The 14,060-nt window shown below is 37.6% G+C and overlaps 1 protein-coding gene across 1 annotated transcript; it reads left to right on the forward strand.

Annotated features, from left to right (window-relative positions):
- Nucleotides 1-465: 465 nt before the first annotated feature.
- arf1 (ADP-ribosylation factor 1) lies at nucleotides 466-7,312 on the forward strand. The gene is made up of 5 exons (XM_084410373.1): nucleotides 466-612; nucleotides 1,451-1,627; nucleotides 1,727-1,837; nucleotides 5,459-5,583; nucleotides 5,669-7,312. Exons 2-5 carry the CDS (start codon nucleotides 1,483-1,485, stop codon nucleotides 5,828-5,830), a joined length of 543 nt encoding a protein of 180 aa, XP_084266499.1. The 5' UTR covers nucleotides 466-612; nucleotides 1,451-1,482; the 3' UTR covers nucleotides 5,831-7,312.
- Nucleotides 7,313-14,060: the final 6,748 nt, after the last annotated feature.

Below are 14,060 nucleotides of genomic sequence, written 5' to 3' on the forward strand. Positions count from 1 at the left end.
ATAAGATGCAATGATTTGCTTAAAATGGCTGCAAAGCGATGATAATAATAATAATAAATCTTTTTTTATGTGTATAACTATATGTGTTAGTTAGTTTTTGAAATTATGAAACGATGGGTTTGTCTAAATGTAAGTTGTCAAGTATTGTCAACATTGAGCAATTAGCTTGATTTAACACCTCATTTCCAAGGTGATAAAACAGATTGAATTAAACAAACATACTGCACTTGTTAAAGATAGGATATAGCCTACAAAAAAAGAGTGATGTCTTTAATTTGTATATCCTAATTGATGCATAAATATCTTACCCTCATGTTCTTTTTCTGTCTTCTCTTTTTCAGTCTTTAGCCAATTATTGGTCATTATTTTCTTCTTCTTTTTCATATTGTTCATACAAAGTTGTATACCATAAACATGTCATCTCTGTATTTTTTGCATTGATAATAAAAAAAAAGAAAAGAAAATGCACACGTGTAGTACTAAACCTGACCTGTAACAGAGTTCTCTGTTATGTATCACCTTCTCGACGGAAGTGATGCGAGACGCACTGACGTGGCCGGAAACCCGCCATCTTGAGGGAGGAAACGCCTCGAAGTTGAGGAAACTTGAACTGTGAGTTTTTTCATTTAAAAAACATACTTTTATATATTTAATTTCAACTTTAATGGTTGTATTCGAAATGTTAACCACAGTGAAAACAAGCGCTAGATACTCTTGTATGATTCGTTACCAGTGAAAAGGGTTAGTGGGAGATTTTCGGAGTTAAACTGAATTAAAGCCGGTCAGATGTGAGTGTCTGTGACAAAGGAAACAACAATCCGAAGTCAGCTTTACTTCTCAAATAACTAATATCGTATAGATGATGTAATACATTAACTTGCCCTCACTCAACATTATTATTAAAATTATGTATGAGTATTAGAGGCTTTAGTCAACCACAAAAACTAGTTTAATCGACTTATTGTTTTAAATTATTATAAAGACGTGTGGCCATGTTACTAAAACGTCTGATGATCAGATCTAATAAGTTAACCTGATATTTTACTGAAATTGAACTGAAATCGCTATGCTTACTAAACAGATGAGATATAACAAGTTCTGTAAAACTGCCCCTGAACACTATCAGCCTTTATTATGAAACATTATTTTAAAATTATTCTCCAAGCTGTTGAGTTACATCAGCTTTATTATTGAAATATTTGATTAAATGTTAAGTCGTGAGAGCTTTTTACAGCATTTCCTGGTTTATTTAAAGAGTCAGTTGTCATGTACATGTTATCCACTTGGAGAATCACGCTTTGTCATTATGTCGACTTGAAGTTTAGCCTCTGTTCGTGTCTGTGAGGTGTACAAATGCATACGATTTTTCACACTATTTGTGTCAGTAAGTATTTCACACTTGGTCCTGCTGGAGGAAGTGTCTTTTTAATTCACCTTTTGTCCTGTTTAGTTTCAGTGGAGTGAAAAAAGCATCTCTCAAACATGGGCAACCTATTTGCAAACCTCTTTAAAGTCTTTGGCAAGAAAGAGATGAGGATTCTTATGGTGGGTCTTGATGCTGCTGGAAAGACAACGATTCTGTACAAGCTGAAGCTGGGAGAAATTGTTACCACCATCCCAACAATCGGTAGATGACCAAGATCTGTTTCCCATTATCAGTGTTTGATAAAGAGAATAAATAATGTGTGTGTATATATATTTATATATGTTTTTTTTTGTGTTCAAGGCTTTAACGTTGAAACTGTGGAGTACAAGAATATAAGTTTCACAGTTTGGGACGTCGGTGGTCAAGATAAGATTCGACCATTGTGGCGTCATTATTTCCAGAACACACAAGGTAATACAGTGTCAACCCTCTGTCCAACGCTCACACAAAAAGTTGTGTTGTGGTGTAAATATAATCTTTTTTGGAGCTATATTCTCATCAGTGTTCTATCAGCTTTGACATATTTAAATCTGCATATTAGTCATATTTTCCCCGAGCGCGTTTTTCAGGGTTTCCGCATGCCATTAAAAGTCATTAAATGGATTTTGCAAAAAAAATAAGGCCTTAAATGGCATTAAAAAGCATTCAATTTGAATCCTACAGGCATTAAACATGTAGATAGTTTTGAAGAAAATGTAATATTATCAATTTATTTGAATATAGCAAAATATGTACGTTAGTGTGATAAACACACGGAACCAGTTCGGTAATTACTTCCGGCCGGAGCAAAATTGGCATGATGCGGAGTGACCTGGGTAGGGTCCGGTTCTGCCAAATGTTTCCGGTTCCGGTTCCCATTCAATAAAAATTAAAACTAGCTGCAAGGGAAAAATGCACAATCCTTTTGTGTTTATTTCTTATACTTGTCAAATGAGTTTAACAGACTGGTAATGTCAACAAATTCAACATATATTTAGCAATTTATGCAAAAATAATACATTTTTCTGATGGAAAGTAAAAATGTCTGCATTCTCTAGGAGAATTTGGGACCTCTCCAAGCTTATTGTATCTCCAGCAGTGGAGAATACCCTCTCAGAAAGGGTAGAATATGCTTGAACACACATGTAAGATCCAGACAGGTGAAACAGAATATTTTTTTAAATCCGTTTGAATGATTGATTCATAAAGTCTTCACTTGTTTCATTACTGGATGAATCAGCGCTCTAGCGGTTAATAAACAGAACTGCATATACATCTCTGTATATGTCTATGACAAGTCATGCAGGTACTGGGATACTCCGCAGCGGTGCCGACCTGACCGGTGTAAAGTAGCCCGAGTATAAACGCTTATTACAGGCTTACCGTAGTGATTCAGGATAAGACAAAAACACGGTTTGAAAAAAGGCATTCATGATGTACTCGCTCATTATATACATTTTGTAAATTCTGAAGTGACTTTCAAAAGGTGATTTACTCTGTTTTGGTTGCTACCGTAGACATCAGTGTTTATACTCGAACTATAAACTTTTATCTTAGTACTTCTGTGACCACTTGAATATTTGTAACACAGAAATATCGATACTGTGTGGTTGAAAAGGCTGAAAGTAAAGCTGTTTCATATTGACAACTGCTCCTCCTGGGTCAGCGACAGCGCAAACAGATTTGAATGTTCCGGTGTGAAGTTTTTGTCATTTAGGAATAAGGGTGTTTGAATCGAGATCTTTTAAAGATTAATCGTGCAGCTCTACTGTCTTTATACTCTCTCTCTCTGCGTTGATATCTGACGCAAAACGTATATGAATAGCGCGAGGGCTTTTCAGTGCATTCATTACTATTTTAATATTCATATTCTATTAAAGGATAAGCTTCCAGCACTTCGCCCACACATCGCACCAGAACCGCTTTCGGAACCGAAACTTAGGAATCTCGCACGGTTCCGGTATTTTTCAAAAACACTAACGGTTCTGGATAAGAACCGATTCTCGGTTCCCAAACCTAGTCCTGGGTCTTTTTGAACAGCAGGAATGAAACTAGACCAGAAAAATGGGAAAGTGCAAATTCCAGCAAAAGTGGCTGGAAGACAAACAATTTAGGACATGGTTGCAGTCAAAATAAAGAAGACCTGTTGTATGAAATCAGTCACAGTTTCAATCGTGATGGTATTCAGGAAAACAGCACTCTGGGTTATGATGTTGCTTAACTGTCATATGTGTTAAATATAAAAACTCCACATTTAGATTTTTTACTGCAGTGTGTTAACCAAGTTTCTTTGTGTGTGTTGCACTCATATGTTTCTATTTCTCCTCATGAGGCTGTGCGAGCCTCAACAGCCCAACCTTATCGTCGGAACATTATATATTATTATCCACTATCAGTCGCCACTTTCACTAAATGTAATAAAATCAGAATCATTCTCGCTTTTTGGTGAATCCCTAATTATTTTTGTTATTTACGTTTTAATCAGGCTACTTGTCTGGTCGTACAAATACAGTTCTCTTTCACTTGCCCCTTCAAAAACATCCACTTGTCTCGGGCGAACATTAATGTCGGGCCCTGAGTGTATTGCAGCTGTAATCACTATGTATTTGAATAAGATCAATTAGTCTGTTTTTTGTTGTCCATGTCCAAGTCCACATTTACTTCCTTACTATGGAAAGAAAAATTCCAACATGCCACTGACGTACCAACTTTGCAGTCAAGTGAATTATTTGCAATAGCAATTTGTCCATGATTATACTGTAATACTAATAAACTGGCCAATATTTAAAGGGATAGTTCACCCCAAAATGAAGTTTCTGTCATTAATTACTCACCCTCATGTCGTTCCAAACCCGTAAAACCTTCTTCGTTCATCTTCTGAACACAAATTAAGATATATTTTCGATGAAATCCGAGAGGTTTCTGAACCACCCATAGGCAGCAATGCCATTGCAAGGCCCAGAAAGGTAGTAACAAAAAGTATTCTCGTCGCTTGATAAACTTAAGGTTGAGCCACTGTAGTCACTTGGACTATTTTAATGATGTTTTTACGAACTTTTCTGGGCCGGCAGAATGAAATTAGACAGCTCTCAGATTTCATCAAAAATATCTTAATTTGTGTTCCGAAGATGAACGAAAGTCTTACGGGGTTGGAGCAACATGAGGGAGAGTAATTACTGACAGAATTTTCATTTTTGGGTGAACTAACCCTAATACTAACCGTCAGGAATTTTTTATTATCATGGTTTATCGTCAAACCGGTTACCATTTCATCCCTAATCTGTGGCTGGAACCATAAACTGCTCTCTCACACCAGTCCATTATTCTTACCCCTTTTCCACCAAGGCAGAGCTGGTGCTGGTTCGGAGCCAGAGCCTAGTTTCAAATCGGTTCTTTGTTTTTCCACCGCCAAAGCACCAGCTCCGAACCAGTAAAACTGGTTCTTAAGTAGCACCAAATCATTGCAGGGTCTAGAACGGAGCCAAGAAAGAACCGCTTGCGTCAGAGGCTGGGGGCGGGGTTACCGTGGCCAACAAGACTGAAGAGAAACTTGTGACCGCCATTTTCAAATAGCAGCTAATCGAGCTAACAGCAGCTAAACACGATGGACGCGATCTAAAATATAAATCTAAGGCTTAAGTCGGCATCTTATTGTTAAAAATAAATGTTATGTATATGCCGTTACTCTCGCTTGTAATCTCCGTCTGTACAAATAATGGCGAGCCGCGCGAACACGTTGGATCCGCCGTGTTTGGATGCTGATGTAGGTCCGCAAAGCCATGAACATCAATAGCAAAGCAACGTGCGCCATTGTTGATGATGTGTTTGTGTTTGGCGCCGCCGCGCAAACGTTGCTGAGAAAGATGAGACGTAGATGTGACGTAAGACCTGGCTCTGCGTTGGCTCTTTTTGCCTGTGGAAAAGCAAACCGGTTCTTTGGAGGCTCGTCAGTAGAACCAACTCCGAACCGGCACTAGCTCTAGCTCCGAACCAGCACCTGGTTCTTGTTGGTGGAAAAGGGGTATCTGATGTTTTTTTGTTTTTTTTCTTTAGGTCTGATCTTTGTGGTTGACAGCAATGACAGAGAGCGTGTGAATGAAGCACGAGAGGAGCTGATGAGAATGTTGGCTGAGGATGAGCTCAGGGAAGCAGTCCTGCTAGTGTTTGCCAACAAACAGGTGCTAACAGATTTCAACTGATTATCTGCAGTTCTTTCCAAATGCGTTTTATTTTTACATATTTGACAATGTCTTTATCCGACAGGATCTACCGAACGCCATGAACGCTGCGGAAATCACGGACAAGCTGGGGCTGCATTCGCTCCGGCACAGGAACTGGTACATTCAGGCCACGTGCGCCACAAGCGGCGATGGCCTCTATGAAGGACTCGACTGGTTGTCCAACCAACTGAAAAACCACAAATAATGACCTCACTGTACTGCTCTTCCTTAGTTTCATATTCTCAACACTCGCTTTACTCTTGTTTTTAAACCGACTGTGCTGGAAGCTGCGCTCATTTCAAATACAGAGAGAAAAAGTGTTACTCACTTTAATGTAAATAGTTTTTTGTTGTGAGGCAGCTTTTTTGAGCACCAATATGCAAAATAGATATAGCCCTTCATTGTTACGTTTTTTTTTTTTTTTTTTTTTTCTCCCCACATTCTTTCTGTTTGAGTCATTGGAAAGAGTTTGAAGAACGTTAGTCCTGTAAACTCTGTCAGGTCTCATTTGAATCTTGCACATGTATTATTTTATTGTGCTTATAATAAGACTCTCTTTTAGATGTACTGTAAACAAAACTGTTTTGTTTGTCTTGAACTGAGTAAAGGAAATCAAACATTACGGACACTACCTGCACATATTACGGTTCAATTTTGAGGAAGAGAAACCAAAAATCGATTACACTGTCTTCTCAGCCAAGGCTGACGTGACCTCGAGCTTTACTGTCGTGATACTTTAGAAGCCACAGAGGAGTGAAGTCAGCTACACAAAGATTCAGATTATTATTATTATTTTTATTTTTTTAAATCAGATTCCCAATACACAGCATATGTTTTTTGTGAATATGTGGAAGAAAAGTCGGTGCGGCTCAGGTTAACAAAGGTTTGAGGTAAAATGTTCAGGCTTGTAACGGTAATGATATTTTTTAAGGGGAGGTTGGTCATTAAAAAAAATAATGCAACAATAAAAAACATTTTTTTAGTTGTTTTACAAAAATAGGCTTTCTTTTCTTTTTACAAAATATTACAGTTATTTATTTTTGGCGGGTGAAATGTCACTTGGGCATGTTTTTGGAGAGTCACCCTTAAGATAAACTGAAACCTTAATTTAAATCAATTTCCTGTTGTTTTGACACTCTGTTTAAGTGTTATTTTCAACTTCATGTTCTGGATTTAAGTGTGTTATGAACTCGATGTCTAACCAGCACAAGGAATAAACAACACCGACCTCATCTTAGCACATTATAACCTAATATCTAACAAATCAGTAGTGCATTTTTATAGATTTAAGACATGAAACAACTATAAGAATGTTGGCATGTTAATATCAAAGACATGTTTGAGTTTTGTGTTTTGCATGTAGAAGTGATTTTCCCCCAGAAGCCCCGGTGCCTTTACAGTCCGCAGAGACACCTGTTAGAGATTAACAACCTTCACGTCAATCACATGGTCACTGTTAATGCAATGTTAGAACTGATGGTTTAAAAGCCACTTTATTATTTATCTTTTACTCTCTCTCTCTCTTCTCAATTAACCTCTGATTTGGTAGACACTGATTACTTGGGGTCGAAACTATGTGAATCTCATAGCAAACTGTTGTATAGTGTGACTCTTAACCAATGTCTTTTTTTATTGTTTTTCATTTTGACAGAAATGCACTGTAATTAAAGATATTAGTATAACTGGACGTTTACTGGTGTGCTCTTGTTAATCTGCTGCTTTGAAATATTTCTTGACTGCCGTGGCATCGGTAATTCATAGGAAAAGGCGGCTCATAACCGAAAAAATGAATGTACACACATTTTGCTGATCCACGTGGTGGTTAAACGTCAGAATTTACATCAGTTTGATTTGAATAAATTATATGTTAATCTTCAACCCTAAAACTTTATATTAAGTTGAAATTTCTGTTCTTAGGGTTTATCAAAGCAAAGTTAAAAACTTAAAACCATATTTTGAAAAATAACTGGGCTAAGTGTATAATTGCTCGTTCTTGGAGAGAATTCATATATTACACTGTTATGAGTGATATTACCTTTGTTTAAGGTGTTTCTCTCATCTGCTGTGAGAGAAATTGTGTTTATGGGTCATTGGCGAATAAGGTTTTTAAAAGTGTAAAAAAATAGAATGGAGATATAACTATATTTGAAACCATTTTTTAGTTTACCTAGGTGTTAACAATAAGATTTTGTGGTTTGTACAATCAATTAACACTGTTTTTTGTCATTTTTTACAAGATGGAAAAAATTTGTCACCAAAAAAGTCATTCGGTTTAACCACTGATTTGAAAGTTAAAAACTGATTTGACATTGATGTGGGGATAGTATATAGTGTGTACCACAGAAGAAATATGAAATAAAATTATCACTGATCTCATAAATGTAATCATTTATTGGACTACTCTAAACACTCCAACATATTCAAGTAAAACATTGCACAGGGAAAGGAGAAAAAGAGCCTTATCTGCTTTATATTTGTATTATTGTAGTTCCTTTAGTTATTAAAAACAATATTATTCCATTTAAATATTTACTATATCGGTTTTACCGAATGACCTTTTGACACTTCAAAATCTTTAAAATACCTTTATATGTAGTAAAATATAATTAAAACCTTTTGGATTCAGTAAAAGAGATCAAGTTGTACTACCTTACATACTTTGGATTTGATAAAAAAGTTTTTTTTTTAATTATTATTAAGGCCTTTGACCCGTAAAAATGACCCGTCACGTCATTGACCCTTATATAAAATAATGAGGGACAACATTTTTCAAAAAAATTTAATCCTATTATTTTTCAGAAATTGGTTGAAAACATTAAAATCCACAATATGTATGCCACCTCCGAACAGTTTATTAATTTTTCTTTGTTTATGAGGTTTGTTTCTCCAGATGTAATTAGAAAGTATTTTGTCCATTTGTGAGCATGTATCCTGGGACAGTAAGTGAAGAGAAGCGATATATAGACCTTCTGCTTTACTCATTCAAAATGCATTGAGTACCTGAAGACGAGTACACCTGTTTGATATTCAAAACTCATTTGTTAACATATTATCGTAATCATAAACACACTGGTTTGTAGCACAAATTATTATACCATTTACAGCATTTTGTTATTGTTACAGTTATTGATCTATAATGAATTGGAAGTTGCGCACATTCACAGAAAATAGTAACACCCTCTCACTTCAGTTTATACTTATTGGCACTTAAATGTCAATTTCCAAATATTTTCAATTATGGCAATGTCAATGTATTTGGTCTTGGCCGACTAGATTTGCTACGCTGTAGTCTATGGACTTGCTACTGCTAATAGATACGCAGACATGATGCTGTGAGCATGCAAGATATGCTGCTGCTGATGCATAAATAGACATGCATAAATCCCTTGACAAAACAGGAACAAAGAAGAATGGCACAATACAAGCCAACACATGCCTGGTGCTGAGAGTACCTAAAACATGCTGCAATATTAATACACATATAATCATCACACAGAGATGATAGGAAGACAATAGCACAATACAGCCCCCCCAAACCAAATAGATCTCGCCAAGACTTATGCACTCTCTCATCTAGCGGCTTGACTTATGTTTATGTGGGCTAGTGAAGAGAAAGAGTTGTTTAACTAACCCTTATGTTGTGTTCGGGTTTCCCCACATTGTAACACTTGTGGTGTTATTGGTCAAAAATGACCGGCCTACAAAAAATTGCTTCTAAATCTCTCATTATGCTACATCATCACCAAATATTGGATTAAATCTTTATGTCAGCTTGTTATCTTTCAATTAGGACCTGTTTTACATTTCTTTTTGGAGTTGATTGAGGTATGTAAGCTCAAATAAATGAGGCCTACGATCAGTTTTTGAGTGAAAAAAGCATTATTTGTGGATAATTTTGTCAAAGTCACACTTGTGGTGTTCCCAATCAAAAATGACCGGCCTACAAAAATAGCTTATATCTCTTGTTATGCTATTTTATCACCAAATATTGGATTCAATCTTTTTGTAAACTTGTTTTCTTTAAATAAGGACAGGTTTTGTATTTAGCTTATATTTGTACTGAGCTTATATTGGTCAAAAATGGCCGCCCATTGAAAATGAATGGGGGAGTTGAAAATAAGAGAAACAATTAGTGTTCAGGAGTGTGTTCATCATGTTCGTGTTCACATATGTACATGTGGGCTTGCAATAATAAAGGCCTCGGACCTGTGCATGCGTGGATACATGCATACTCTTGAATCCGTGCACACACACACACACGTTCATGTGCACAAGAGGCTTTCTTTTTCACAGAGATCAAATCAGTGAGGCCTACGATCAATCACTTTAAAAAAATAAATACGAAACCTGTCCTAATTGAAAGAAAACCAGCTGACAAGTCAAGTCACCTTTATTTCAAAGCAGCTTTAGAGTGATAAAAGGAAAATAATGATCAACAAAGTTTGTTTCTGGAAGAAAATACCATCACAGTCTAGCTTTAGTAAGTTCAGTAATGGTTCATTTTTGTTGTAAAAAAGTTATTAATTTAGTTCATTTATATATGTATATATATAGCCGCTCTGGAGAAAACTGGTCATCGTCCAGCTCAGTTCAGTTCTCATATAATGGTGTCAATGCAGGCAGATCAATAATACTGTTGAATATTAAGTGTCCCAAACTAAGCAAGCCAAAAGCTAATGGCGACAGTGGCAAGGAACCAAAACTCCATCAGGTGGCAGAAAAAAACCTTGGGAGAAACCAGGCTCAGTCGGGGCCAGTTCTCCTCTGGCCAACGAACAAACAGTGTATGATTATGATTCAGGCTGCATTACAGGTCAGAAGTCAGATTGGATTGGAACATTCAGAATATTATCCAGTTCCATCTGGTTGAAGATCGGAGTCATCACGCGGGTATGGAGACGGGTTTGTTGAGGATCAGTGCCGATGGCTGTCGTGTCGATGAGGCCTTCACAGGGGAGAGTCTAGTTGACACAACCTCTGCTGACACTTCAGGGATGCGTTGTGGTCGTGTCTAGGCGCAGGTCCACCATCTGATCTGGATCCGGCCCGGATCCGGCTGACTACATCAGACTGAAATTATTGAATCCAATATTTGGTAAAAAGTTGTGGTAAAAAACCACAAATGTTTTAGGGTTTTCAACCCAGCACAAGGGTTAGTGACTTTAGCCATGTGAACCTGAGTGCCATACCCTTAGGTTAGTTTAACCTTTGACCTAATCCAGCTGTGCATCTGAACCAATATGCCTCAAACTTATCTAATTAGAACGCGTACTATGTGAGACTTTAACAAATGATAACACAAGCTGATAGAGATGAAGATAACCCCCAACCACCTTATAATTCATATTTTGCCATGTTCAACAGCTCGGTGGTTTTTACAGCCATAGGCTACACAATGCTGTGACATTTTCGATGAAGATTCATTGATTTGTTTGTGTAAGTGATGAACAGCATCATATATACTTTATATACCCTGATATATACTTCAAGCAAAACCGAAGACCGAACTGGTGTGACGTGATTTTGAACAAAATCAGGCCAAAACTACGTTTTTTCGGGAAGTTGTAACAGCTTGCCAAAGCGAGCTTTCCAGAAAAGTTTGCTCCAGATGGCAAACACCTTCATACAGCATAGAGTACGTAATAGATGTGAGGATGAGGATCCGCCTTCTTTGACGTGGAAATCTTCTCTGGTTCATTTCTTCTGTTCAGTCCGTCAAAATCAGACGTGAGTATCTTTAAATTAAAAATCTGAAAGCGCAAGCAAAAACTCTGGCAGCGCATTCATAAGCCATGTTTAGCAAAATGGAAGCTTAGAAAATTGATAACAAAGAATAGAGTTTATGTAAAGACCGTATTAATCTTTTACAATTTAGTTCATTGTTTTTCTTTTCTCATTGTATATTTTTGTTAGTTTATGGAAAAGTTCCATATTTTAGCCCTACACTTACAGCATGAAATAATATTTAAACCTATAACATTTTACATAGATCACATTTAAACCTATTATTATTATTACTATCTCAGAATTTGGACACAAGGATAGAGTTTATATCTCACAATTGTAGACTGCCACTCCAGAACAGTCACTTCTGAAAGATTAGAGAATTTGTCATTCATAACACAGGCGAAGAAGCAGAAACAAGCGATAAAACCATTGCTTACGTACATGTAAAATCAAACATTATCAGCATGTAAATCAAAACTGCCTAACGTTACCGAATGATTAATGCAGTTTAATGCACAAGTAGTTCCAAGTCAGTTACCATTCTATATTAATGTGCTGTTTTCATTGAAGCGCACACACACACAGAAAATAGTTTTCAGCGCTGCCCTGCGACTTCTATGAATAAAATAGCTTTGCTATTGAATTGCTACTTTATATTTCTCAGCAGTGAGGGGGTAACGTCGCTGTTCTTGAAGTAATTAAACTCACAGCTTTGTTGTCAATAGAGACACTGCACAGATAAAGGTAATTCACACACCCATCTCTCATCTCTCTCTCAATAATTAATTCAAATAAACGCTATAATTAATTCATTTAAAGCTGCAGTCCGTAACTTTTGCCGCTCTAGCGGTTAATAAACAGAACTGCATGCGCGTTGTGGAGGAACATTGTAGCCGGATCTCCTTCTCTTTGTTTGAGTCTATGACGAGTCACGCAGGTACTGGGCTACTCCGCAGTGGTACGACCCGTGCCAGTCTAAAATAGTCCCAAAATAAACACTTATTATAGGTGTGAATAGTGATTCAGGTTAAGACAAGAACATGGTTTGGAAAATTCATTCATAATGTACTTGCTTACTATATAAATTTGGTAAATTTTGAACACTAAAAAAGTTACAGACTGCAGCTTTAAATACCGTAAGCTATCTTACCGCACTACTATATATCTGTGACTGATTGAAAGCGATTCATTTTTGCCCTTTCATTCAAATATTGCGCTGCAAACATCAAATTACCATGGAATGAGAGAGCTCATCATTAACCCTCATCCTTCCCTCGCGTTTTGTAACAAATCCTTCCCTCGCGGGTCAAAAGTCATTTGTCTTCAGTATGCACTCAGATACACATGTAGACATTATAAAATAATTTTTTGGTAAAAGTTAAGCATTTTTAGTTTGAATTTTGAGCATTTTTAGGTTTTTCTATGTGTACTGAAGCATCTCTTGCATTCTATTCATTTCTATGGGGGTCAATTTGACCCGAGAGGGAAGGATTTGTTACTTTTTATAATTTCAACCACAAAACTCCTCGAATCCATTGCATTTTTTTGTGTGTGTGTATCGTGGTTCAAGTGCAACAAAAGTCACGGGGCCTTGGACCCCTCCGATGATCACTCAATATTTATTAAAAAATATAAAAAAATCGGGGTCAAAATTACCCAGGGAAGAATGAGGCGATTTGAATGCATTTCATGTCAGGTGTTTTTTTTCCATCCACATTGTGCATTAAAATCATTTAATGCATTATCCCTTACATATTGCATGTTCAGATATTCATACAACAAAATATTCTGGGGGCCATGAAAGCTTAGTGCAAATTTATTTATTTTTTTAAAGGCTAGTGGGGAAAGGGTTAATCCACCTCAGAACTGTTTCAACTGACTAAATCTCACAAATGTTGCTGTTCAGATGAAATGACAATTAAGAAGAGCAAAGACATCAAACCAAAAATGTTTAGCCATCTAACCGAGGGGTTACCTTAACATCAAACCTTTTTCGAGAAATGAGCAGAGTTGCTTGAGCAATAAGCATCTGTGGCGAGTGCCTGGGCGTTCAGTGGACGGGACGGCAGAGATCTGCGGTGCGTGTGCCTGGTGTGTCGGCTGTTCTCTTGAGGAACTCATTAATTCTCCACTCAAACGCCCTCCGGTTCTCCAAACGCCTCCCTCGCCTTCTCAGCAGAAGCACTTTAATAAGTGACAAATAGGATGGGCCGGGCCTACGGGGTCAGCAGCCTGGAATCAGGCGCCCAACGAGGGGGAGGGAAAGCAATCTACAACAACGTTCCTTTGGCCCGATTAGGCTGCCATGGATAATGCAGCCAAGCCAGTAATGCGTGGCAGGGAAGGCATGATGGTGGGAAAAGGAGGGGTTCGCTGGCTCTCTTACAGGGTGGCTTTTGTTCAGCCCACTCCTGCTGCTCCAGCGGCTTGGGGTTTGTGTGTGGCGCTCGGGCCATCCCTGGGCCGGGATTTTTGCACTTGTCTTTTGTCTGCGCTTTGCTCTTTTCTCGCATGGCCCCAGGTGCCAGCCAGCAGAATACCGCCTTTCACAGCAACTCAATGCAAATGCAAACACTCCTCTATTCTAGCGACAGGAGCGCATTCCTGCAGCCAGGAAGCAGCACTTTTAAAATAAGAACAGATTAGACTGAGAAAACAATATCTGAAGGATAGAGGTGTTGAGGGCAGGTGCATTGACCATAACAATG

This window comes from Rutilus rutilus, assembly GCF_951802725.1.
Source record: "Rutilus rutilus genome assembly, chromosome: 6".
In the NCBI taxonomy this organism is placed as follows: Eukaryota; Metazoa; Chordata; class Actinopteri; order Cypriniformes; family Leuciscidae; genus Rutilus; species Rutilus rutilus.

Bases quoted from the DNA above. Each gene is read 5' to 3' on its own strand.
- arf1 (XM_084410373.1), top strand. From the start codon at position 1,483: ATGGGCAACCTATTTGCAAACCTCTTTAAAGTCTTTGGCAAGAAAGAG. The intron at 1,628-1,726 runs GTAGATGACCAA...TTTGTGTTCAAG, and splicing joins TACCACCATCCCAACAATCG to GCTTTAACGTTGAAACTGTG. The intron at 1,838-5,458 runs GTAATACAGTGT...TTTTTTCTTTAG, and splicing joins TTATTTCCAGAACACACAAG to GTCTGATCTTTGTGGTTGAC.